The sequence below is a fragment of the Callorhinus ursinus genome, unplaced genomic scaffold, assembly GCF_003265705.2.
Source record: "Callorhinus ursinus isolate GAN/ISIS: 27379988/994484 unplaced genomic scaffold, GSC_fseal_2.0 scaffold3, whole genome shotgun sequence".
Taxonomy (NCBI): Eukaryota; Metazoa; Chordata; class Mammalia; order Carnivora; family Otariidae; genus Callorhinus; species Callorhinus ursinus.
The window spans coordinates 50,305,897-50,332,203 of NW_027397065.1; the positions used below are offsets into that span (position 1 = coordinate 50,305,897).

A 26,307-nucleotide genomic window follows, 5' to 3' on the forward strand; every position below is an offset into this window, starting at 1 on the left:
TGAAGTCCTTTACTAGCATTTTCAGAAAATTTTTTAATGAAGTATAATATGTATATAAGAAATGCACAAATCATAAGTGTATGGCTCAATGAACTTTCCAGAAACTAACCAGCTCCCAGAGGAAGAAACGGAGCCTTACCACCCTTGCAAAACCTCCTTTGTGCCCCTTCCAGTAACTAATACCCTCACAAGGGCAACTTTATCTTACTCTAATCCACAGATAAGTTTGCCTTGATATAGCCGGAAGAGTACAGTATGTATTCTTTTGCATATGGCTGCTTCCGCTGCATACTGTGTCAGTGGGATTCACCTGCATTGTTGCCTGGAGCAATACTTCATTTCCGTTGCTGCTTAGTATTCCCTTAGATGATCATCCTACATTCTGCTCTTGGTGGACCTTCAGGGTGTGTCTACTGTGGGGCTATTATAATAGCGCTTCTCTGAACATTCTGTGTGAGCCTTTAGTGAGTATGTGTGCACACTTCTGTTGTGTCTCCTAAGAGTGGGACTACTGGGTCATGAGGTATACGTATGTGGCTGGAAACCCTTTATTTTCCGGTTCAGTTCTATTTATTGCAAGTAGAACATGGTTCATGGGGCTGAGTGTCTATCCAGAAGATAGACAGACCCGACCACAGCAAGATAAACAATCGCCTCCGGGGTCTGAGATGCTGATGCACGGACAGATCTGCAGATTCAGAGACTCTCAGGTGAAAGTCGGACACGGGAATCAGACCTGTCACTTTCCCTTTCTGTCTGCTCTGCTAATTGACTCTGGAGATAACCTTGTGTCTGCCTCGCCCGAGGGCCAGTGTTCCCCCCACAGTAGTCAGCAGACCACCTACAGGGGACAGTGTGCACTTGAGCGTGCTGCAGCCCTACTCAATCAGACACAGATGAGGCTGTGATTTTTAACACACTGACATTTGAGAAGCACTTCTCGGGACCTTGCGGTCTTTTCCTCCCTTCCCTACCCCTCTCCACTGGGACCTAGGAGAGGACCAGGTATGGGATATCCACTTTAAAAGGAGGCATGGTAGAAGGCAGGATTCTAAAGGAAGAGATGACCTTGTCAGCAGATCCCAAACACCAGTCCCACCAAAATCACCCTGGGAACTTGTTAAACATCTATTCCTGAGCCCCACCCCTAATGATTTTGTTTAGTAGATCTGGGGTGGAGCTGGCACCCCACCCCCTTAGGGAATTCCCAGTGGTGGGAACCACTGGTTCCATTCAACGGCCAGCCCTGTCTGGGGAGAACACAGGGGGCCCAGTGGTTCTGTTCTGTGTCTGCCATGGAGGAGTGGAGCACAGAGTTACTGTGGGAAAGAGGAAATTGGTATGGACTGAGCTCAGGGGGGCTTGAGTGTGGAACTCCAGGCCTTGGCGGGGAACCTACCAGCGGAGGTTGGTTTACATCTCATTAGTATGCACCTTGCTGCTTGCAGTCATCCCTAACCCCTTCCTGCGCACTGCACTGACAGGGGCCTCAGAGAGCGGAACTGCCTGTCATGCCCCACCGCTAGAATGCTGCTCCCTGCCTGCCCAGGCCTGCCCGCCTGCCGGCTTTGTCCCAGGCACTTCTGCTCAGAAGGGTTTGGACTCGCTGGACAGACAGCATGGCAAGGCTGGGCCCGGCCAGAGGGAATGGGATGGAGAGGGAGGGCTGGAGATAGAGCCTTTGCTGAGACTCTGTGTTTGCGGGGCTGCGAGGACACACGGTTATATGATCCCTCCCCTCTCCCAAGTGCTATTTCCAACCCCCGAGCGTGGGGAGGCAGGTGATCAGATCACACACAGGGGATCTGAATTTTAATCCCGCCTTGGCCGCATGCTGGCTGTGTGCATTGGAAGTTAGGGAACCTCTCTCAGTCTTATTTACCTCATCTGCAAAATAAGGGTAATTGTAGGGTTGCTGTGAGTGGGTTTAAAAGCTATACTGCGTGCCAAGTGCTTACTACGGGGCCTCTCCAATGTTCAATAAATGCCAGCTGTGGCCAGTGTCTGTACCTCTGTAAACATTTCATATTCCCCAAACCTCAGCATCCTTGGGACATCATTCGACAAGAGCTCAGTGGAGGGTCAGCTCCACTAGGGCAGGAGAGCAGGGACTAGTCCCAATTCTCAGATAAACAAGTAGAGGTCCCATAAAGTGAGGGGGTTTTGCTCAGCTCCCACTGGGTCCCCTGTCTGGCCCTCTGATGGGTTACTGAGGACCCCTGACACCCAAGGAGTGGGGTTCATCATCACAGTGTCTGCAGGTGACGGCTCATGTGTGAGCCATTGTGAGGACTGTTTTAGGCACTTCACCTTAACTGAGCCTCACTACACCCTGATGATTATCTTCTCCAATTTATATGTGAAGAGACTGAAACTCAGTCAGGTTCAATAGTTTACTCCAGGTCCCACGGCCAGCAACGGTCATAAACCCAGGCGGGACTCAAAAGCAGGCTGCCTTAGGCCCGAGCCTGAGCCGGTGGCCACCATGTTATGTGGCTCTGACAGTAGCTTCCCCACCCCCGGGGTGCCTCTGTTAGAGGAAGACCTGACTGCGAGTGGCCATGGGTGGCCGATGGTATTGTGCACAAAGAACACTGAGAAGCTTCCATTCTAGCAGCTTCTCAGAGCCAGCTAAGAGGAACAGGGTCCACTTGACTGGTGGCTATGGGGCCTGCTAGCTCCTGGCAAGGCAGCTTGCTGGGTCCTGGGTAGAGAGTGGGGCTGTCCTGAATGCTCATTATACGGATCACATAGGATGGGGCCCGGAGAGGCCAGCCCAGCATGCCAGTGTCAGAATGAAAAAGATCAGGAAATTCATGTTGTTGGGGTACGTCCACAACATTCTCCACCTTCTGTCTTCACTGCCACCTCACACCCACCGCACTGCCCCCCTTAGCCTCTGAATGACATCACATCAAATAGCTCTCTGCACCCACTGCAGGGGAAAAGGTGACAGGAATAGAAATTATTCTTTTTTTTGAGAGAGAGAGAGTGTGTGTGCACGAGAGCAGGGGGAGGGGCAGAGGCAGAGAGACAGAGAGAGAGTCGTAAGCAGGCTCCACGCACAGTGCAGAGCCCGAAGCGGGGCTTAATCTCATGACCCCGAGATTATGACTTGAGCCGAAACCAAGAGTTGGATGCTTAACCGACTGAGCCACCCAGGCGCCCAAGAATAGAAATTATTCTTATTATTTTGATGCTGTTCAAGCTGCTGCTTGGGCTTTGTTACAGATCATTGCACGAGAGAAGGGAAGTCACAAAGACCCGTGTGTGTGTGTGTGTGTGTGTGTGTGTGTGTGTGTGTGTGTGTGTATAGAAGGGTGCTTTAGCAAGGAACTCCCGGGACATAGGCTGGGATCAGTACACATACAGAGAATAGTTCCCTCTTTCCACATGCACTTTTTGAACACCTAGTGTAATATTAGTAACATTACTGGATTTTTACAATAGTAATAATTAATAATAGTAATAACATTAGCTACTTTCTGTGTGCCTGGCACTGTGCTAAATGCTGTCCATGCAGAAGCTCATTAAATCCTCCATGAGGTAAGAACTCCTATCTCCATGTCACAAATGGGGAAACTGAGGCTGAGACAGACAAAGCCATGCCCCTAGATGCAAGCAGAGGCAGGATGGAGGCCAGGTCTGACCTTGAGGCCTGGCTCCTTCCCCCTGCAATCTCTTCCTGGCTGGTGACTTTGTGGGTTCCCAAGGAGCCTGCAGGTTGGGAGAAAGGCTGGGTTGGGGGAGCAGCTTGGTCAGTGCGGAGAGCCCAGGACATGGAGACTGGGTTCTGGTTCTAGTCGTGCCACCGCTGTCCTATGTGATTTAATACAATGCCTTCCCTTCCCTGGGCAGAGTTTTCCCATCTTTCTAAACAGATTAGACTCCCAGTTGTTTTTCACCTGTGCCCTCAGGAGGCCTGGGACTGTCACAGAGATGCCTGGGAGGGTGAAGGTGGCAACAAATGGGAGACAGGGCTCTGTACCCCCAACTCATATCTATCACAGCACCAGCTCTGTTGATTCCACTTTACATAATGATAATGATGGTTTAAAAATAACAGCAGCTAGCATTTACTTTGACTGCTGGGTGCCATGTACTGTGTTAAACATTTAATATGAACCATCTAGTCAAACCTTCCAAACAACTGTCTCAGGTGGCTTCATTTAGTATCTCTCTTTTAAAGAAGAGGAAAAGCAGAGGCTCAGAGAGTTAGGTTAGTTACCCAAGGTCACTCAATTTGGAACTTGGTGTCTATATGTCTGAAAACCCACCCTTTTCAAAGGATTCCACTGGATCAGAGTGGCAAGAAGCACAGACAGGAAGCACCCCACTAGATGAGGCTATGTAGCAGGGACATTCTGGGTTCTGCAAGTTGTGCTACTCTCTGTAAGAGGCTCTCCAGTCCTCTGGGGGAGTCTATCCCATAACTTCAGAATACAATCTTCCTCCCTCCCAGAGAGCCACGCCAAACCCAGACCTTCAGGACAGCCCGTCTCCCCTCTCTTTACCCCTCCCCCCATACAGGACCTCCTAGTGCCTTTCCAGCCAGAAGGAGAAAATCGAGGGCTCCCACGGGCCTTCCCACAAGGCTGACTTCACACTCGCATCCCCATCTGTTCCAGGGCACAAATGTAGAACCTAGAGGAGATGCTCTGTTCCCCTGCTTGTCTCTCAAGCTTCTGATGGATAAATATTCTCTGCTCTGCTGATCTGGAGCTGGTTTTCATCTTACAAACTACTCTGGCCAGAGAGCCCCGCAAGAAATGGGGCAGGATTCCTCTCCTCCTGTCTCTCCACCCTGAGCCCACTGCTTCTGAGGTGCCTCTGGTTTAGGGAGTTTTCAGCTTCAAATGCAAAGCCCATGGATCCATATGGAATCCCAAGAGGAAGAGACCTTGCTCCCTCTGGGCCTCACTGAGTGTCAGGTTCTGCAAACTAGAAGGCCTATAGCCATCATCTCACGATGTGGAGAGAGATGTGGGCACGAACGGGTTTCTCTTCCATTAGAAAAGGGACCTTGGTGATAAACAGTAGCTGAAAGACCCTCAGTGTCTGGGAAGCACTCTCAAGATTTTGGAGAGTGCTTGCTCCCCCTGGTCTATGTGCACAACCTCCTTGTTCCTGCCTCGGCAACTCTGAACTGCCTGTTCTTTTCTGCCTGAAACCCTTTCTCAAGAAGACTTTGTGGCCCTCGCCCTGCTCAAATGACACCTTGTCACCCTGATTTATCATCTCTTTCTTTCTGTTACTAGAAGAGAATCCCCACAAGAGCAGGGACCTCATCTGTCTTGTTTTCTGTTCTGGAATGCCCTCACAAGGTAGGCCCTCAGTAAATAAGCACTGAATGAATAAATGAATGAATGAATGACTTTGGCAGAGGAGGCCCAATAACAAAACATTTTCTCATCCTTCCCCACTTTGTCCCTTTGCGTCCTCAAAATCCAGGTGCCCAGAAGTCCTTTGTTTCCTTCACATATTCATCTCCCCAGGGTCCCATTAAGACATCCAAGGGTCCCAGCACTATAGCTGCTTCATCCATGAAAAAATATTAGAAGTTATATCTTATGGTAATGTGTCGGTATAAAGATAAATATATTTTTCTATATGAAAATATTTTCTTCAACCTAAAAGTTCGTTTTCTTTCTTCTGAATTTAATAGAAATCAAAACATTTTCAGGGTCCCTGAAAGTACCACGGGCCCTGGGTGTGCCCACTGTGCCTACCACGTGGGGGGGGCCTGCATGCTCTGAATCCCAAGCATCCTTGGCTCCTGGTTTCTGTGCCATGTTCTCTAGAGCTGAGTTGGCCAACACAGTAGCCAGTAGTCACATGTGGCTATTTAAATTTAGATTAAATAAAATTACAAACTCAGTTCCTCAGTTGTACCAGCCACACTTCAATTCCTTGATAGCCACACATGGCTAGTGGCTCCCATATTGGACATCTGAGATGTAGAACATTCCCACCATTGTAGAAAGTTCTTTTGGAGAGTGCTGTTCTAAATAACTGGCTCCAGCTACACCAGCCCTCTCTGAGTGTCTCTTCTTGGAATATGGGTTCCAATTATTGGCTGGCACTTGATCCATCACCTATTAGGTGGATGAACCTGGGCAGAGCCTTCAAATTATCTGAGCCTCAGTTTCTCGTTTACAAAATGAGGGTCATAATAAGTGTCATAATAATGGTGATGTTATGGTGACAATAATTAACTTGCACTGAGTGTATTCCAGTGCTGGCTATTTGTCATGCATGGACTCATTTAGCCTTCTCAGCAACTCTGTGAAATAGGTACCTAGACCATATCCCTTTTACCGGGACCAGAGAGGTGACATAACTGCCCAAGGTCACACAGCTGGTGAATGGTAGAGCTGGGATCTGAAACTAGGTCTATCTCACTCCAGAGCCCACTTTCTTTCTTTAAACATTTTATTTATTTATTTGACAGAGACACAGCGAGAGAGGGAACACAAGCAGGGGGAGTGGGAGAGGGAGAAGCAGGCTTCCCGCGTAGCAGGGAGCCTGATGCGGGGCTCGATCCCAGGACCCTGGGATCATGACCTGAGCCGAAGGCAGATGCTTAACATCTGAGCCACCCAGGCGCCCCAGAGAGCCCACTTTCTTGACTCTTAATTCTACCCCATGCTGCACCCCCTCCCTCAAAACCAAGTGAGATAATGCATGCAGATTTTTTTTAAACTTACGGATTACATATAGATATGACAGTATATGTTTTGTCATCAACAATAATATCAGAATACTAATGATGAAGGGACCCCCCCCCAGTCCCAGCTCCATTTCCCCCATGTCCTAGGTGAGGACTTCCTTTGTCAGTCATCTCTGCCTTCTAATTTTAGGCGTGGGCAGACCTGGCATTTGACAGCTCTCTTGAGAGCCTCTCAGTCCGCTGGCAGTTCAGGCTGCCATTTACCAAGCCATTATTGGTCCTAATAAGGTGTTCCTCTGCGTCTCTTCCTCCCTGCGTGTTCACCTATCACATTATCTGTCTCCCCTGCAGCCCTGGGAAGTAGGTAGGAGTAGCTATTATCATCTGCAGTTTACAGACAGATAAAGTGAGGCTCAGAAGAGGTTCTGTGGCCTTCCCAAGGTCACACGACCCATCAAGAGCTCAAGCCACTGGCTCCTTTCGTGCTTTTATCTAGTTCTTTGACTTGTTCTGTTACAGGAGGACCCGGCAGGGGCTGCTTACAAACTAGCTAGGGAGTCAAGGGCTCATCCAAGTTTCTGAGAAGTAAATCAAGCCTCTCTCCCCACAGGGAATTCCAGTTGGCTTAACCCAGTAGAGCTGCTGTTCAAGCCCAGTCCACACCAGAGTGGGAGTCTTGAATGGAAATATCTCCCTTTTGATCTGACATTAAGATCTCAGCATGTAGTTCTCTTCTGGTCCTGCTTCTTCTCAAAACTCTTCAGTGGCTCCCTACTACTAAGAGGAAAAATAACTTTAGTAGCTAAAGACTTCATGACTAGCAGGTACCTGGAATGTCAATATTCTTTCACTGATGATTTTAATTCCGGTTCAAAGGCACAATCCCTCCTGTCCCTCCCCGCCTTTTAGCTGTTGTCACAAATAGAATATACTGAGGATTCTTGAGAGGTGGCAAGAGCCAGCCCTAACAGTGATGCTTGAGGCAGACACCGTGGAGGGGAGGGGAGTGGGATCAGAAAATACTTACCGAGGGCACCCAAATCCATGGTAAGTTTACATTTGGATTTTGGGGGGAGTGTGGACATTCTCCAATCCAGAAAAAATGAATCCAGGGACTCTTTCTTAAGTGAAAGGCTCTCTAAACTTAAAATAATATCCCATCTCGTTGTTTCTTCCTAAAGCCTAGGAAATCGAGAGCACCCAGTTTCAGGAAGTCTGGCTGCATCTTTTCAGTTCAGCCACCACCTTTCTGGGTGGCCTTGGGGGTTCTGTGCAAATTTCAGGGTCCCCTATCTGCGAAGTGGGAGTAAAAGGGCAGATGTGCTTCCTAGGAGTATTAGGTGGGCTACTAATGAACATCTGGGACATGCTTCGGAGAAGGGAAGGTGTTGGGCCATGAGGGAGAATGTCATCACCGGTCTGTGCCTGGGTACTTCTGGGAATGACGGGGGTAGGGGGGGTGAATTCATTGCCAGAAACAAAGCCTGACAGTTTGAAGAAATCTAGTAAAAGCTTCTTTAGTGGGAGTTTGATTTGGCTTTGAATTCCTCCAAGCACATTTGGTTCCCCATGGAAGGAACAGAATTAGTCACAGACTTCTAGAACTAAAGACTAAAATCACTGCACACGGGCATTACAAATATAGATCATAGTGCATTAGGATCCTAGCACATCCAACTGTGTGTCTTAGGACTTTTTAATGACAGGACACAAGATGTTAGAGTAGCAGAGCTCCAGCCTGTCAGATCTGGAAGGGCTCCTAGAGGCCATCCATCCAGTTTTTCAAACCTACGCTTCCCAGTGGGGTGAGGGGCAAGCCTGTGGGCAGGGCCCTAGCCCTCCACCCCTGCTCCTAATAGTGTAGCTCTGCTTTAATCTATTTATGATTTCATTAGGAAAAAAGAGATTCTGCCCCTGAAAGCAATAGAGGGGTTTGAAATCACGGATCTATTCCAGCCCTTCACCCAACAGACAGCACATCATTTACAGAGGAGGAAAGAGGTTCACAGGGCTTAGGTGACTGACTGGACCAAGGCCACCAGGGAGCCAATGACTTTTGATCCAGGTCTCCCAAGACCCAGGGTAGCTTGCTACAAGGACCATTGAGCAAGCATTGGCGAGTGTGCAAGCCTGATTCACAGCCAGAGGAAATCCATTCCCTGACTTTGAGGGTTCTTCTAGGGTACAGTAGAGACCACAGGGCTGCACAGCCCAAAGAATCATACCTGTATGAGTTGGAAGGGACTTCAGAGCTCTCCTCTTCTCCCCCAAGGGCAAGTGTCCCCCTACAGTAGCACCATCCTTCACAGGTGGCCACCCAGACTCTGCCCGGGCTCCTCAGTGATGGGGAGCTCTGTATTCTGAGATGAGTCGTTCCAGAATTGCACTTGAGGTCACTAACCAAAAGAATGAGGAAAGATCTTAGAGCATTTCTCCTCCCATTTGTGCTTAGACTTTTTATAAAGACATGGACAAAGACATGGATGTCACAACCACCAAGTTTCTGAATGTTGGAATCTAGATTCTGAGAAGCTGGAGCGGTGAGCTGAAGCACAGGGTGAAGTGCATCATGGTCTCATTTAAGCCCTACAGCACTGAGTTGGAGGAAATCAGCTCATGAAGAACAGATTGGGGATGGCGTGATAATACATCTGAGAGTTTTCATTACCTACAAACTCAGCAGTCAGTAGTATGAGCTGGCTGCTAAAAGTAATAGTGCTCGGTAATATTTGTTGAAAACTGTGTCACCTACTATATTCAGCATTTACGTACATTAACTGATTTCATTCTCAAAATGGTATTATGAAGGAGAGAAATGAAAATCAGAGACAGTAAGCCATTTGCCCAAGGTCACACAGCCAGAAACTGTGTGTTGTGGACCACTTTTCTGCTGTCTTCCCCCTCTATGAGTTGGGTCTGGGAGTTCCAAGGAGGCAGATTTGATTCAGACATATATCCTAAAAGGGTCCATTCATGAACCCTCACCCCTGCACTTGCTCACACCTGTGCACGCACAAGCCCCATAGCTACCAACTTATTTGCTCATATCATATTCATTCTGTCAAGCAGGCACATACCATTAATGTATCCATACAACTATTCAAAAATTGCCACCTAAGTATGTGTGTGCTCTCTTGCAAATGTGCACATTCACCCACATGCAGATTTTCCTCTGAGTCTGGGGAGCCAAGAACAGGAGGCCCCACCCCAGACAAGCACCTGCTCGCAGTTTACCAGAACAGCCTGTGGCTGGGCCAGCAAGCTTAGACTCGACCAGAGACCAGCGGCTTCCTGCTCCGCTGGGGCGCAGGCTGGACCTTCTCCAGAGGGTTCAGTGGACCCCACCCTCACCCCAACCTCAGGCTTTGATTCGGCCTTGGCTTTGCAAACTAATAATAACGAATATTTATTGAATGCTTTTCTATGGGCCAGGAACTGTGTTAAGTACATTAATGGGCATGATCTTATTTATTTAGTCTTTATAAAACGCAAGGAAAGCAGTACTCTTAATAGCCCCATCTTACAGATGAGAAAACAGAGGTTCGAGGAGGTTAGCTTACCCAAGGTTATGTAGTTGGCAAGCAGTGGAGCTTGGATTTAACCCCAAAGGGTCGGATTCACAAGGAGCCACAGCTTGTCTTTCTGGCAGTGTGGTCTGGAGGAAAGAACCTGGCTCTGGTTCTTACCCTGTCACTTTGGGCAAGTCCCTTTCTTTCTTTTTTTAAAAGATTTTATTCTATTTATTTATTTGTCAGAGAGGGAGGGAGCAAGCACAAGCAGGGGGGAGCAGCAGGCAGAGGGAGAAGGAGAAGCAGGCTCCCCGCTGAGCAGGGAGCCGGATGTGGGACTCGATCCCAGGACCCTGGGATCATGACCTGAGCTGAAGGCAGATGCTTAACCGACTGAGCTACCTAGGCATCCCAGGCAAGTCCCTTTCTTTTGGGGGGACTTCATATTCCAGCTTCAGAAAGGAAAGGATAATCACTAATTCAATTTTCATTCTGTCATTGCTTTTCCTAAGTCCAGATCCTTCCACTTTTCACCTATTGAGTAGGGTTATGTACCAGGCACAGGGAATTCATGCATGAATAAGATACACAAAGCTCTTGTCTTCATGGAGCCCAGTGTCTAGTGCAGGAGACAGTCACTAAACAAATTAGCAAGAACATACTGGGTGGTGCTAAGGGCCATGGAGAAAATGGGGTGGTATGATAAAGAGGGGTGCTAGGAAGGAGGCTACGTCAAACTGAGTGTTAGAATGTGACATCTGAGAGCTGAGCCAGGAAGAAAGATAACAAGAAGGAGCCAGCTATGTGAGAATCTTAAGGGAAAGAGCAAGTGCAAAGGCCCTGAGGCAGACTCTAGTTTGGCATGTTTGTGGAGGAGAAAGGAGGCCCATGTGGCTGGTGGCTGCAGCTTGATGAACAATGGGGAGAGTGCTGGGAGGTATCATTAGAAAAGCAGGCAGGCATGTGGGCCCACATGGCCTTGTAGGCCATAGTAAGGAGTTTAGATTTTAATCTGAATGCTAGGGGAAGCCACTGGAAAATTTTAAGAAGGGAAGTGATCTGAACTGATTTGTGTTTTCACAAGATGTTTCTTTTTAAAAAAATATTTTATTTATTCATCTGAGAGAGAGAGAGAGAGAGAGAGACAAAGCCAGCACAAGTGGAGGAGAGGGGCAGAGGGAGAAGCAGACTCTGCGCTGAGCAGGGAGTCAGGACGTGGGGCTCGATCCCAGGACCCTGGGATCGTGACCTGAGTCAAAGGCAGATGCTTAACTGACTGAGCCACCAGGCGCCCCTCACAAGGTGTTTCAAAATAATGGTCCTAGGTGCTGTGGGCTGGGAGGGCAGCCCAGGGAACCCAACATGCCTCTCCACCTTGCAAACCTGTTCACTTGCCCAGGCATAGTGTTAGGAAACAAATGTCCAGACACAGGCCCTTCCTCAGCAAACCACTTGCCTGGTCTGTGGGTCTTACAGCTTTGAACACAGCCCTGCTCACCAAACCCTCATCCAAGGGTGCATTCTCTTTGCATCTTGCAAAGGGGCAGCACCCTGCCCCTGCTTTCTTCCCTGAGCTCATCTCTACAAGACGCTTGTGCAGTGGCCGAATGGTGTGTCTTGTTGGGGCCTGCCCTACACAGGTGCTGACCTGGTGAGCAGGAAGCTTTCTGCAAAGCAGGGCAGGCGGAGCAGGGAGGCTGTACGCACCCCAGGCTCGCTGGGCTGCAGAGTGAGCAGACCTGGGACTAGGGTAAGAACTCATTTTTCCTTGGGGCTTCAACTTCCAACGCGATGCCACTCTGGGGGGTTGGGGTCCCCGTGACTCGGAGGTCCACCCCCTCTTGCAGGAGACTGTGTCAGGGATGGGGTGAGTGGAATGGAAGGAATATGGCTTTTGCCTGGGGTCAGCTCCATTGTGAGCTGCAGCGGTAAGTGAGGGGTAAGAGTAGAGGGCAGGAAGGATGGGGAATAGCCACCCCAAGTGAAGAATCTGCCTCCATTCCTGCCCCGCTCTTCTCTGAGGTGCTAGGCCTACGGTGCCACCAATAGGATTTCAAGAGAAGGATGGCGGTAGGGAGGCTGGAAGGATGGGGCATTTTCAAATTCTTTCCTGTCACAGGCTTGCAGAGCCCAAGTTAGGCAGACTTTTCTACTCCCGCCTCCCATGTTGGGATGCTCCCTGCAAGGTCTTAAAGAAGATGCATTCAGCTCCCTCAGGACTCTGGAAAGACAAGGATGCAAGCCTCTCCTTTCCCCTCTTGCCCCGGGAGTTTAACTCTTCCTTGCCTTTGAAGAGCGAGGCAACTGGAAAAACAAGTCTTGCCTGTTTCATCCAGGAATGCTCCACACATCTGGCTGACAGCCGAGGAGCTCCTTGGAGAAGGACTCTCAGGAGCAGGCCAGGCACCAGCCTGGTGTACGCAGCCTCATACTTTGCTTCTGAAAGGTCTAGTTTGGCAACCAAACTTTGCCCTCCCCTACTCCCATTCTATCTTCTCCCTGTCCTTAACCCTGAAGTTGGACTTTTAACCTAGGCTGGAGTTCAGGGATGAGCCATGTGGGAAATGGCACGGGAGAGAATGGGAGCTGCAGCAGGTCTTAGGGGGAGAAGTACTCATTCAGGGCCAGTTAAACAACTCCCAGGGATGAGTTCTTTCCTCGCCACCCACTATGTGAAATGGGGCAAGACTCATCTCCCCTCTGGGGCTCCATTTCCCCATCTGTGCATGAGGAATGGGGTCAGAACTCCATGTCTCAAAGGTCCATTGTAGCTCGGACATTCCAGGAGATTTGAAGTTACAGGGTGAGTCAGAACCAGGCCCCATCCAAAGGGACTAGTGGTGTGACAGGTGCAGGTAAGCCTGGGATAGGGGAAGCAGCCCTGGCCAATGATGCAAGGAGCCCCAGGTCTAATTCTTGCTTTGCCTCTATCTAGCTGTAAGGCCCTGGATGGGTCCCTTCCCTTTATGAAACAGAGTTTCTTATTACTAATAATAGCCCATATTAAGTTAAAACTTCTATGTCCCAGCCCGCCTGCTGGGTCATTTACCTTTGTTAGTCCATTTAATTATCACAACAATCCAATGAGGTAGATAATATCCTTATCCCCATTCTACAGAAGAGGAAATCAAGGCCCATAGAGGTTAAATAACCTGCCGAGAAAATCACCCAGCTAGTAAGTGGTGGAGCCAGGGCTGATGGCCAAGCAGCCTGATGCCAGGCCCGTGATCTTGGTCACTTTGCTTTTCTGCAGCCCCGGCATGTGCAGATGCAGCTCAGTTTGGCTGGACCTTAGCCTTGATGGAGGGGTCCTGTAGGAAGTACCTAGAGCCAGATTGCTAAGCTTGGGTACCTGGTTGAAACTATTCTACCGTCACTGGGGAGCCATTGAAGGTTTTGTGGGAAAAGGAGTCAAGTGGTCAGGACTGTGTTGTGTCTGCCAGGTACCCCTGAGAAAGCATTTAAACTAGTCTGTTAGTCTTCAAATATGGGGTTTCGCAACCTCAGCACTAATTGACATTTGGGGCTGGATGATTTTTTGTTGTTGGGAGGCTGTCCTGTGTGATGTAGGATGTTTAGTAAGGACCCCAGCCTCTATCCACTAGATGACAGTATCTCCCCCTCCCCCACAAGCTGGGACAGTTGAAAATGTCTTCAGACATTGCCAAGTGTCCCCTGAGGGGCAAAATCACCCCAGCTAAGAACCACAGCAGTAAGAGACATTTCTTTCCTAACTTATACCCTTCTTTTTTTTTGCCCAGGGCTTCGGGAGTTTTTCCATCATGATTATTGCCTTCTTGGGCTTTGTCATTTTCTTGCTCCATTGTACAACCTGTGAGAAGCCCCGAGAAGGTCTCCTCTCCACCTCCGCCTGGCGCTTCACACATTCTCTCTATAATGCGACCATCTATGAAAACTCTGCCCCCAAGACCTACGTGGAGAGCTCTGTGAAAATGGGCATTTACTTGGCCGAGCCCCAGTGGGCAGTGAGATACCGGATTATCTCCGGGGACGTGGCCAATGTGTTTAAAACAGAGGAGTATGTGGTGGGCAACTTCTGCTTTCTGAGACTAAGGACAAAGAGCAGCAACACGGCCCTTCTGAACAGGGAGGTGCGAGACAGCTACACCCTCATCATCCAAGCCACGGAGAAGACCTTGGAGTTAGAAGCTTTAACCCGCGTGGTGGTCCACATCCTGGACCAGAATGACCTGAAGCCCCTCTTCTCCCCACCCTCATACCGAGTCACCATCTCTGAGGACATGCTCCTCAAGAGCCCCATCTGCAAGGTGACCGCCACAGATGCTGATCTGGGCCAAAATGCCAAGTTCTATTATGCCTTTAACACGAGGTCAGAGATGTTTGCCATCCATCCCACCAGCGGCGTGGTCACCTTGGCTGGGAAGCTCAATGTCACCTGGCGAGGGAGGTATGAGCTCCAGGTGATGGCTGTGGACCGCATGAGGAAAATCTCAGAGGGCAATGGCTTTGGTAATCTGGCTGCGCTCATCATCCACGTGGAGCCTGCCCTCAGGAAGCCCCCAGCCATCACCTCAGTGGTGGTGGCTCCACCAGACAGCAGTGAGGGTACCACCTATGCCACTGTTACGGTGGATGCAAACAGCTCAGGTGCTGAAGTGGACTCACTGGAAATTGTTGGTGGTGACCCTGGAAAGTACTTCAAAGCCATCAAGTCTTACACCCGAAGCAATGAGTTCAGTTTGGTGTCGGTCAAAGACATTGACTGGCTGGAGCACCTTCATGGATTCAACCTCAGCCTGCAGGCCAGGAGTGGGAGCAGGCCTTCTTTTTATTCCCAGATCAGGGGCTTTCACCTACCGCCTTCCAAACTGGCTTCCCTTAAATTTGAGAAGGCCGTTTACAGAGTGCAGCTTAGTGAGTTTTCCCCTCCTGGGAGCCGCGTGGTGATGGTGAAAATAACCCGAGCCTTCCCCAACCTGCAGTATGTTCTAAAGCCATCCTCAGAGAATGCGGGGTTTAGACTTAATGCTCGCACTGGACTCATCACCACCACAAAGCTCATGGACTTCCATGACCGAACCCACTACCAGCTACACATCAGAACCTCACCGGGCCTGGCTTCCACCACCGTGGTCATCAATATCGTGGACTGTAACAACCATGCCCCCATCTTCAGCAGGTCCTCCTATGATGGTACCTTTGATGAGAACATCCCCCCAGGCACCAGTGTTTTGACAGTTAGTGCCACAGACCAGGATCATGGAGAGAATGGATACATCACCTATTCCATCACTCGTCCAAAAGCTGTGCCCTTTTCTATCGACCCTTATCTGGGGATCATCTCCACCTCCAAACCCATGGACTATGAGCTCATGAAAAGAATTTATACCTTCCGAGTAAGGGCATCAGATTGGGGATCCCCATTTCACCAGGAAAAGGAAGTGTCTATATCTCTTAGGCTCAAGAACTTGAATGACAACAAGCCTATGTTTGAGCAAGTCAACTGCACTGGGTCTATCCGTGAAGACTGGCCAGTAGGAAAATCCGTAATGACCGTGTCAGCTATAGATGTGGATGAGCTTCAGAATCTAAAATATGAGTTTGTGTCAGGCAACGAACTACAGTATTTTGACCTAAATCATTTCTCTGGGGTGATATCACTCAAACGCTCTTTTATCAATCATACTTCTGGTCAACCCATCAACTATTCCCTGAAAATTACAGCCTCAGACGGGAAACACTATGCCTCGCCCACAACTTTGAATATTACTATAGTAAAAGACCCTCGTTTTGAGGTCCCTATAACATGTGATAAAACAGGAGTATTGACACATTTCACAAAGACCATCCTCCATTCTGTTGGGTTTCAGAACCAGGACTCCAATGATGAGGACTTCATTTCCTTAAGTGCATATCAGATCAATCATCATACCCCCCAGTTTGAGGACCACTTCCCACAGTCCATTGACATCCTTGAGCGGGTTCCTGTCAATACCTCCCTGGCCCGCCTGGCAGCCATAGACCCTGACACTGGCTTTAATGGCAAACTGGTCTATGTGATTGCAGATGGCAATGACGAGGGCTGCTTTGACATGGAGCTGGAGACAGGGCTGCTCACTGTAGCTGCCCCTTTGGACTATGAAGCCACCAATTTCTATATCCTCAATGTAACAGTGTATGACCTGGGCACTCCGCAGAAGTCATCCTGGAAGCTGCTGACGGTGAATGTGAAAGACTGGAATGACAACACACCCAGATTTCCTCCTGGGGGGTATCAGATAACCATCTCAGAGGACACAGAAGTTGGAACCACAGTTGCAGAGTTGAAAGCAAAAGATGCTGACTCGGATGACAATGGGAGGGTTCGCTACACCCTGCTAAACCCCACAGATAAGTTCGCCCTTCATCCCCTCACTGGGGAACTGGCTGTCACAGGACACCTGGACCGGGAATCAGAACCACGATATATACTCAAGGTGGAGGCCAGGGATCAGCCCAGGAAGGGCCACCAGCTCTTCTCTGTCACTGACCTGATAATCACATTGGAAGATGCCAATGACAACTCTCCTCAGTGCATCACAGAACTCAGCAGCCTGAAAGTCCCAGAGGATATGCCTCCAGGTACGATTCTAACATTTCTGGATGCCTCTGATCCTGATGTGGGCCCTGCAGGAGAAGTGCGTTATGTCCTGTTGGATGATGCCCATGGGACCTTCCACGTGGACCTGATGACTGGCGCACTCAGTCTGGAGAGAGAGCTGGATTTTGAGAGGCGGGCTGGATACAATCTGAGCTTGTGGGCCAGCGACAATGGGAGGCCCCTGGCCCGCAGGACCCTCTGCCATGTGGAAGTGATAGTCCTGGATGTGAATGAGAATCTCCACCCTCCCCGCTTTGCCTCCTTTGTGCACCAGGGCCAGGTGCAGGAAAATAGCCCCTCCGGCACCCAGGTGATGTTAGTGGCTGCCCACGATGATGACAGTGGCTTGGATGGGGATCTCCAGTACTTCCTGAGGGCTGGCACCAGTCTTGCAGCCTTTAGCATCAACCAAGACACAGGTACTGGGAGTGGGGTGGATGGGAATGCCAGGTGCTGGGAGACAATGGGCCTAAGGAGATCAGGTGCTGTCCTGAAAGAAGGCAGGCTGCAGGCTAAAAAGAAAGGCAATAAATAGGAACTCTCCTTCTTGTCCATTTTATTTTAAATTTATCATACTGGAGATATATGTGTGTGTGTGTGTGTGTGTGTGTCCATTTAAGTCAAATTACCCATCTCATTGGCATCTGTGTATACATTCATATACACACATATGTTACATAATACATATTATATATTATATATAACTATTATATATATAACATATATATGTGCTTATAGAGATAATGCATCATGGTTACAAATTTTTATATATAATTTAAAAATGAATGTATTTTTTTGTGTCCCACCTCCCCAGATATAATCTTTATTAACAATTTGGTCTATAATCTTGTAAATTTTTCTTCTTTGAGTCTGATATATCATCACTGTTTATTTTATTGTATGAGAAAATAACACAAAAGACACTAAGTCTGCAATACCTTTTTTCCCCATAACATAACACCAGGATATCTTATATATCAGTGCATATAAATATTTCCCTTCTTTTTTAATAGCTGCATTTTATTCTATCATATAGATGTAATATCCTTGATCATATACTTCTGCACATATGCATCTTTACAGGAAAAACTCTTAAAAATGCAGTTGCTGGGTCAAAGGATAATGTATATTTTCAATGTTAATAGATAATTCCAAATTGCCCTCCAAAAAGGTGGCACCAACTTATTTATTCATTTTAGGCTTCATAGAAAATAAGTACAATTCAACAAATAACTTGCAAGCACCCTCTGCTTGTGAGGTTCTAGAGATAGGCACCTTGGGGGAGATACCCGGTGAATAAAGGTAGGTCACTGTCCTCGAGCAGCTTACAGTCTGATGGGCAATTTATTTCCAGGGTGAAGGGCAGGGTGATGTGGTAGGAAGAGCATTAGACTGAGAGTCAATGACAGACCCAGCTCTTCCACCCACTTGCTACATGATCTTAATCAAATCACATTCTCTCCCTGGGCCTCCATCTCCTCACCTGAAAAGAAACGAGGTTCCTTCAGCTCCGACACACTATGGCTGTGGACCTGGGCCCTGTCCTCTCGCACAAGTCCTTCCAGCTGAGTGACCCATGAGAACTTAGGTGCGAGCCTCTTTTGCTCACTATTAGACCCGTGACTTCTAGAACAGTGCTGGCCTGTAGTAAGCAATTTGTGGAGTGAGTGAAATAATGATTCTGAAATAATGAAGATGCTGGAAAGGGGGTCAGCAATTTATTCATCAAATCCCTAACTCTTAAATTGGTACCTATAATATCTGAAACTTGAAGGAACTGGTTTAAGGACAACTGCCATGGGCCTATTTTAGCAGACAAAGGCTCCTAGAGGCTCTAGAAAAGGACATGAATTGCCTGAGTTTGACTCAGCAGCTCCCATGCCACCTTGGCACCTTTTCTTGTGGAATTCCTATTTCCATAGTACCATTTGGGGGCTATTAAGTAAGGTGTGGGCTCTAAAATATTTTGGGTTTGGTGATCAACTGTCCCTAGGTATGATTCAGACTCTGGCACCCCTGGACCGAGAATTTGTGTCCTGCTACTGGCTGACGGTACTGGCAGTGGACAGGGGTTCCATACCTCTCTCTTCTGTAACCGAAGTCTACATTGAGGTTACGGATGTCAACGACAACCCACCTCAGATGTCCAGACCCGTGTTCTACCCCTCCATCCGTGAGGATGCACCCTTGCACACCTCTGTGCTTCAGCTGGATGCCCAGGATCCGGATTCCAGCTCCAAAGGGAAGTTGACCTTCAACATCACCAGTGGCAACAACATGGGATTCTTTGTTATTCATCCTCTCACAGGTAAGGACCTCAGAAATCTGGGTGAATTGGGATCTCTACAACAGTGTTTTTCAAAGTTTGGGCCTGCACCAGCATCATCATCGGCATCACCTATGAACTTGTAGGAAATTCAAATTCTGAGGCCCCACCTTACACCTACTGAATCAGAACACAGGGTGGGGCCCAGAAATCCATATTTTATTTAACAAAATATCTAAAGGATTCTTATGTGTGCTAAGTTTGAGAACCACTGCTCTATAAAGTCTATGTCTCTGGGAAAATAAGAGTATGCCGGCTTTCTTTCCTCAGGGCCTAGGAAGCTAAGCAGGTTGCCTGGTGTTCAAGCCAGGACTGTTTCAGACCTCCTTTTGCTCCCATACCCACCCCTCCCGAGTCACAGCTACAGATCGAATCTCTCTCTCTCTTTTTTTAAGATTCTATTTATTTATTTGACAGAGAGAGACACAGTGAGGGAGGGAACACAAGCAGGGGGAGTGGGAGAGGGAGAAGCAGGCTTCCCATGGAGCAGGGAGCCCCATGTGGGGCTCGATCCCAGGACCCTGGGAACATGACCTGAGCCGAAGGCAGACGCTTAACGGCTGAGCCACCCAGGTGCTCCTACAGACTGAATCTCTTAATCCTTGTTCTAAACTCTGCCCACAGAGTGGTGGCAATGGAGAGCCACTTCAGTGGAGTCAACCATCTCACAAATAACTATCCTTGACCCAAGGCCATCTGAGGCAAGGACAGTGGGTGCTTTAGAGGAATCCAGAGGTCATGAGCTTGCAGCAGTGAGCCAGTCATAGCCCACAGAGGTGTTTTATTTGGCTTGCACAAGTTTTAAACAATGACTTTTCAAGTTGTTGACAACATTTAAAAATTAGAAAATTCCATAAAACACACCAGATTTCTGGTTGTTCATAAAAAACTAGGAGATCTGGCCATACTGACTCCACATTTGCACAGGGCTGCAACTGCCTGGAGCCAACGGCAGCTTTCTGTGCAGAGCAGGTGCACGTCCTCCAGTCCCCATGGTTGCCTCACTCTCTGTCGTACTATTCCCAGCCTGCTCCCCGAATCTATGCTATCTGCTTGGCTCCTGTTGGTGTTGGAATTTGAGAGCTAGCTCCCACTACCGTGGATATGTCTCCAAGGCCACATCTTACTCCTAGAGGATGAACAACAATCCTATAGCAGAGGATTTTCTCCTTTGAACCCAAGATCCTATTCTCTGGCTCCAACAATTCACTTTTTTTTTTAAAGATTTGTTTATTTATTTGAAAGAGAGAGTGAGAGAGAGAGAGAGAGAGAGAGAGCAAAAGAGCACAAAAGCACACATGCGTGCACATGGGGAAGGGCGGAGGGAGAGAGAGAGAGATCTCAAGCAGACTCCCCACTGAGCGCAGAGCCCAACTCAGGGCTGGATCCCATGACCCTGAGATCATGACCTGAGCTGAAACCAAGAGTCAGACACTCAACCCGCTGAGCCACCCAGGAGCCCTTCCAACAATTGACTCTTGGGAGGACAGCGCCCTGGTGAGATTGGAGGAGGTGGAAAGGGAGAAAACTCGTTTCCCATCTTTAAGACAAAAGGAAACGAAGAGGAACATGAACCTGGAAGTCCTGGGACAGACAGTGGGTGGAGGACACGGGTGTCTTTGCACAGGGACATTTGTTTGGAGTCCTTCCTGTTAACTTTTGACCTTAGGGAATGGATTAGTCCTTTTAGAAGGACCCTTTCACCCTGGAAAATAGGCCTAAGCTGGCTGTCTACCTGGGCCCATTCTGTCCTTCCCCTTTCAGAAGAAAGAAGAGATTTCTCACCTAAGGCACCGGCTTCTCAGCATCTTCCAAATCCCTATTCTGTTTACTGTCAACAGTTCCCTGACACATGGTCTGGCAAAATGCCCCAGAGAACAGAGATGTTTAGTTTTTTGGCAGTGGAGAAGAAATTTTAACCAGCATGAACATTTAAAAATAAAATAATAAGTCAGCAATGGAGCCCCCAGCCCACCTTTCTTACCACTATTATATTGTCCCACTTCCTTGCTTGGATACTTTGGATGGTTTCCCCACATCCTTAAGATAAAGTCAGATCCTATCATGTCTCACGCACTTGGGTCTGACATGGCCCGCGCTGACCTTTCGGGCTTCATTCTCCCTCTCCCACCCTGCCACTCTCTGGTTTCAGCCACATGGCCTGTTTCAGTCCACGCCCTGTCCTGGTACATGGCCTTTGCACACGCTGTACTTTTTTCCAGAAGTTTCTTCTCCTCTCCTTTTGTCTAACTCCTGCTCTTCATTCAGAACCTAGCCCAGCTGTTCTTTCTTGAGAGTTTTTCCTGATACTACAATACATCTCCTAGCACCATCCACTCCTTTCTTTTTTAAACACTTATCACATAGAACATTATATTCATTCGTGTGATTATTCCATTAATTATCCCTGTCCTCCACTAAACTTGAAAGGCTTCCTAGGAAAGGAACCTTGACTATTTTTTATTGTTGTTGTTGTTGTTTTTTAATTTTTTATTAACATATAATGTATTATTTGTTTCAGGAGAACAGGTCTGTGATTCATCAGTCTTACACAATTCACAGCGCTCACCATAGCACATACCCTCCCCAGTGTCCAACACCCAGCCACCCTATCCCTCCCAACTCCCTCTACTCCAGCAACCCTCAGTTTGTTTCCTGAGATTAAGAGTCTCTCAAGGTTTGTCTCCCTCTCTGGTTTTGTCTTGTTTCATTTTTCCCTCCCTTCCCCTATGATCCTCTGTCTTGTTTCTCAAAATGATAATTGTCTTTCTCTGATTGACTTCTTTTGCTTAGCACAATACCCTCTAGTTCCATCCACATTGTTGCAAATGGCAAGATTTCATTTTTTTGATGGCTGCACAATATTCCATTTATATATATACCACATCTTCTTTATCCATTCATCTGTTGATGGACATCTAGGCTCTTTTCATAGTTTGGCTATTGTGGACATTGCTGCTATAAACATTGGGGTGCACGTGCCCCTTCGGATCACTACATTTGTATCTTTGGGGTAAATACCCAGTAGTGCAATTTCTGGGTCATAGGGTAGCTCTATTTTCAACTTTTTGAGGAACCTCCATATTGTTTTCCAGAGTGGCTGTACCATCTTGCATTCCCACCAACAGTGTAGGAGGGTTCCCGTTTCTCCACATCTTCACCAACATCTGTCGTTTCCTGACTTGTTAATTTTAGCCATTCTGACTGGTGTGAGGCGGTATCTCATTGAGGTTTTGGTTTGGATTTCCCTGATGCCGAGTGATGTTGAGCACTTTTTCATGTGTCAGTTGGCCATTTGGATGTCTTCTTTGCAGAAATGTCTGTTCATGTCTTCTGCCCATTTCTTGATTGGATTATTTGTTCTTTGGGTGGAACCTTGACTATTTTTGCCCTCTATAATTTCTTTAGTGTCTGGCACACAGTAGGACCTCAATAAATAAGAGGGAAATGAATGAATGAATCTCTGCCGCATCTACGATCTCCAGGGAAGTCAGAGCTTCATTCATTCATTCAGCAAATGTTTAAAGGTGTCTGCCCTTATGAAGCATTTAAACTATGCACTATGTTGAGATGCAAAGATAATAAAACACAATTTCAGGCCTGGAGGAATTCGACCCATCACAAGCATGAAGATCTGAACATAAAAAACTGAATGAGCCAGTGTGAAGGAACCTGTCATAATATACATGTAGATGCAGGGCCGCGACTGCTCAGAGGAGAGAGGGAGGTGCTCGGCGTGGTGGGGTAGCAATGGCTGCATGGCGCGGGGGTGGTCATGCTGAGCTGAAGGGTGACAGGCAGCAGTCTGCAAGGGCAAGTGGGCAGGGAGGGCCACAGGAGCAATAGCCAGCAGGGAGGAACCGGTGAGTAGGTCAGTTGTCTAAAGGCAGATCCCATTCCCCCCACTTATTCATTATAGGATCTCGGACAGTTACTCAGCTGCTCTATGCCTGAGTTTTCCCACCAGTGAAGTGCAGATGATAATGGCTCCCTCCCACGTGGTTGTGAAGATTAGATGAGCTGACTGAGAGAGAGAGAGAGAGAGAGAGAGAGAGATGAAGAGCTTGGAAGAACATCTGGACACGCAGGAGCTCCATGAGAGTTGGCTGTTAGGATCCTGATGGAGAGGGAGCTGGGCAGGTGGTTGGGGTAAGACCTAGACCGTGGTGGGTCAGGGTGAATGGCATAGAAGGATTTGGAATCCATTTGAAGTGGAATCGATAGTGGTTGGAAAATCACTGGATGAGGAAAAGTCAAAGATGGGCCTGAGATGGGTGATGGGAAACATTTGTTTGGAGAGGAGAAATGATGAGGGCCCACCTCATGCCAGGAAGAACGTTCAGTCGGCCCTCACACGGCCCTGTGGGGTGGCTCTGCCGCGTCCCCATTCTGCGCAGTGCTTCCTGGGAATTGGACACTGACCTCAGAGAGGGGGATGAGGCTGACAACAGAGGCAATGACCCGGAAGCCACAGGCAGTGCAGATAATATAATTGCCGCAGCAATTATAGGGACACTGGCTCTTAGAAGGTCAGGGGATGTGGAGGTGAGAGAAAGGAAAGGAAGAAGAAAAATCAGAGAGACAGAGAAAGAATTGTGTGATTCAGAGAGGTAAACAGGGGTGAGGGGGAGCAGCAGAGAGGCGGGGAGGGTGAGAGGGAAGGAGGACGGTGAGGGAGAAACAGAGAGAGAGAGAGAGAGACAGGAGGGAAAGGGACAAGAGGGGATAGAGAGAGAGGAGGTGCAAGGAGGGAAGCCAGCACGCAGCCGCCGGGAGGGTTTACCAGCTGAGGCCCTCTTGCCCCGCCCTCTTCCTGGGGCCCCCTGGATCCGGGGGGCTTCCTTGTCAGGCCCCTCATCTTGGGGATGAGCTGGGTGGGGTCACCTGGGACAGTATTCACACTGTCCCAGCGGAGTGTGTCTTTCTTCCCTGACCGAAAGGGCCTCTGGCTGTGGGGCTTTCCAGAAACCTTCTCTGCTCCCCCCCATGCCTGCCCTCAGTCACGGAAGAGAAAGTCAGGCCGAGACGCTCAGAGGACAGGGGGAGCTTGGTTCTACTGGTGACTTGGTTCTACTGCAAAAGGCAGGAACACTTAACTAACAGAGGCCACTCCTCCCACGTACTCCCATTTCCAGCGCTGGAGGCTCCACCCCAACGCCGAATCCCCCTCCCCTCTCCCCTCACAGCCCCCATCCCCACACTTCATTACTGCATCATTTAATTGCCTAAACAAACAAACAAACAAAAAACTCCCTGAAAGTTCCAGATGATCCACTGACCCCTATCTGCTCTGCTTTCCTTTAAGAGACCTTCCCTACCCAGCCCTGACCGCTCCGTCTGTGGGCTCGGAAGCCCCCTCTCGTATAACCTCCATCTTGACTTCCCTGATGTCTGCAGAGAACTGGCACCTTCTCTCCTTTGTGGCCTCAGGTGGCCTCAGTTTATAGCCGTTGTCCCTCAGAAGATTAAAACTAGACTTATAGATAACCAAATCCACCTTCCTCAATTTACAGGCAAGCAGAGAGGAGCCCAGGGGACACAAGCTGCCTCCCCTCCCCCCCACAGTACATTGTGCACAGCATCCCTCCTAATGGTGAAAGTGGGACGTACGTGGGAGCCTCTGCTGATCCCATGATCTCTGCTGTACTCTCCCACTTCCTCTCTTCCTCACTTGCCCTTCTCCTTCTCCAGAGTCCCATTCCCCCTCAATGTCCTTGTTCTCCAAAGACCAGAAAAATTCTGCCTTAGGATTTGGATGTATCTGCCAATTCATCCCCAAGACAGTGGCCCTGGGAGCCCTTTGCTCAGGTCTCGCTCTTCCCACCTCTCCCCCAGGTCTCCTCACCACAGCCCGGCAGCTGGACAGAGAGAACAAGGGCGAACATATTCTGGAGGTGAGCAGTCGTGTGAACTCATTCACTGGATTCAGAAACCTCCTGAGGAACTCCAAGCGGAAGCTGAGCCAGGCCTTGGGGCCACGCGCGTGTCTCCAGGCACGGCGGCTGAGGAGGGTGCTGGGCTCAGGGCGGAGGAGTTTCTTAAGCTGAATCTTGCTGTGGTTGGTGGCAAAGACTCTCAGGGGCTTCCGTGGCTTTCCAGCCCTGGAAAGGGGAGGAATCTGAAACCACGTCTGGGCTGGGCAGGAAGCGCTGATTGATTAGTAAAGCCTGCAGTGAGTGCGGGAAGAGGGAGTGGTACACACAAGCTATGCACTTGCTGAGTCTGGTTTCCAGCTCACCCTTACAGCCAGAGAGAGAGTCACCCCAGGTCAAGCACTATGACTGTCAGTAGCTGGGCCCAGATGAAAACCCAGAGCTTTGTTCTCTAGATCTGTGGGTTCTAGGATGTTTCTAAAATCACATAAACATCCCCGGTGCCCATTCCAACAAGAGGAGTCAGTAAATCAGATAAGAGGGGAGTATATCAGAAGGAATCTAGTTATGTCCCCTCTGGAGCAATTCATAACTGATGAACAGGCACCTCTTCTAGTCTTAAAGAATCAGGTGGGAGGGACACACATTCTTCAGCAGAATTGAAATAAATTGGCCTCCTATCCTCCCAGGTCTGCACATTCCCTTTGTCAGAAATAGGTATTATTAGTAAGAAGCTGCTAAATGGCCTTCTGGGACTGAGGCATTCTCCCTAATTCAGTAGAGGTATTTCTCTCTAAATACCAAAATATTTTAAAAATTCAGAACCACTTAGAGTGGAAATGTCGTATCTTGTAGGATGCCCTTGGGGCTACTGATGCATGGGACGATTTGCTCCTACATGTAATAGCCCCTGATTCTGAAATTGTCTTAGTGCCTTTTCTCTCCCTCTGGATTTCATTTCATGCATCGGTCCACATGTCTGACTCAAAAGGTACCACCCACTCCTTCATAAACATCTTCTCATTTGTTTTTTTCTAACCTCCAGTAGCTTAAGGAAACTGGAGAACAAAGCTTATGAGAGTTACTAGCAAATAAAAAGTAAATGGTCTCCGAGAAAATGGCCCATGGGCCTCCTGAGTAAAGAGCACCAGCTCTTCTCTAGAGCCTCTGTGGCTTTGTTTTCTTCCAGTTCTTTCTGGTTTCTTTCTCTGTTCTTGCTGGCTTTCCTGTGGGCGAGGTTACCAGAGAGCTGGGTTCCAAGTAGGTGAAGTTATGATAATAAAAATCACAAGCATGTACCAAAGAAC

The 26,307-nt window shown here is 48.5% G+C and overlaps 1 protein-coding gene across 2 annotated transcripts in view; it reads left to right on the forward strand.

Annotated features, from left to right (window-relative positions):
* The window catches only part of FAT2 (FAT atypical cadherin 2), an 81,859-nt gene that overhangs the window by 6,653 nt on the left and 48,899 nt on the right, over nucleotides 1-26,307 (forward strand). Inside the window, exons 1-4 of one of the 2 annotated variants that reach the window (XM_073890703.1) lie at nucleotides 11,901-11,929; nucleotides 13,941-17,220; nucleotides 18,795-19,109; nucleotides 24,963-25,021. In XM_073890703.1, coding sequence (XP_073746804.1) covers nucleotides 13,962-17,220; nucleotides 18,795-19,109; nucleotides 24,963-25,021 — 3,633 coding nt within the window. In that variant the 5' untranslated portion in view covers nucleotides 11,901-11,929; nucleotides 13,941-13,961. Of the gene's footprint in view, nucleotides 1-11,900; nucleotides 11,930-13,940; nucleotides 17,221-18,794; nucleotides 19,110-24,962; nucleotides 25,022-26,307 lie in introns of those variants that run through there. The other variant, XM_025867197.2, reaches the window with a different exon arrangement.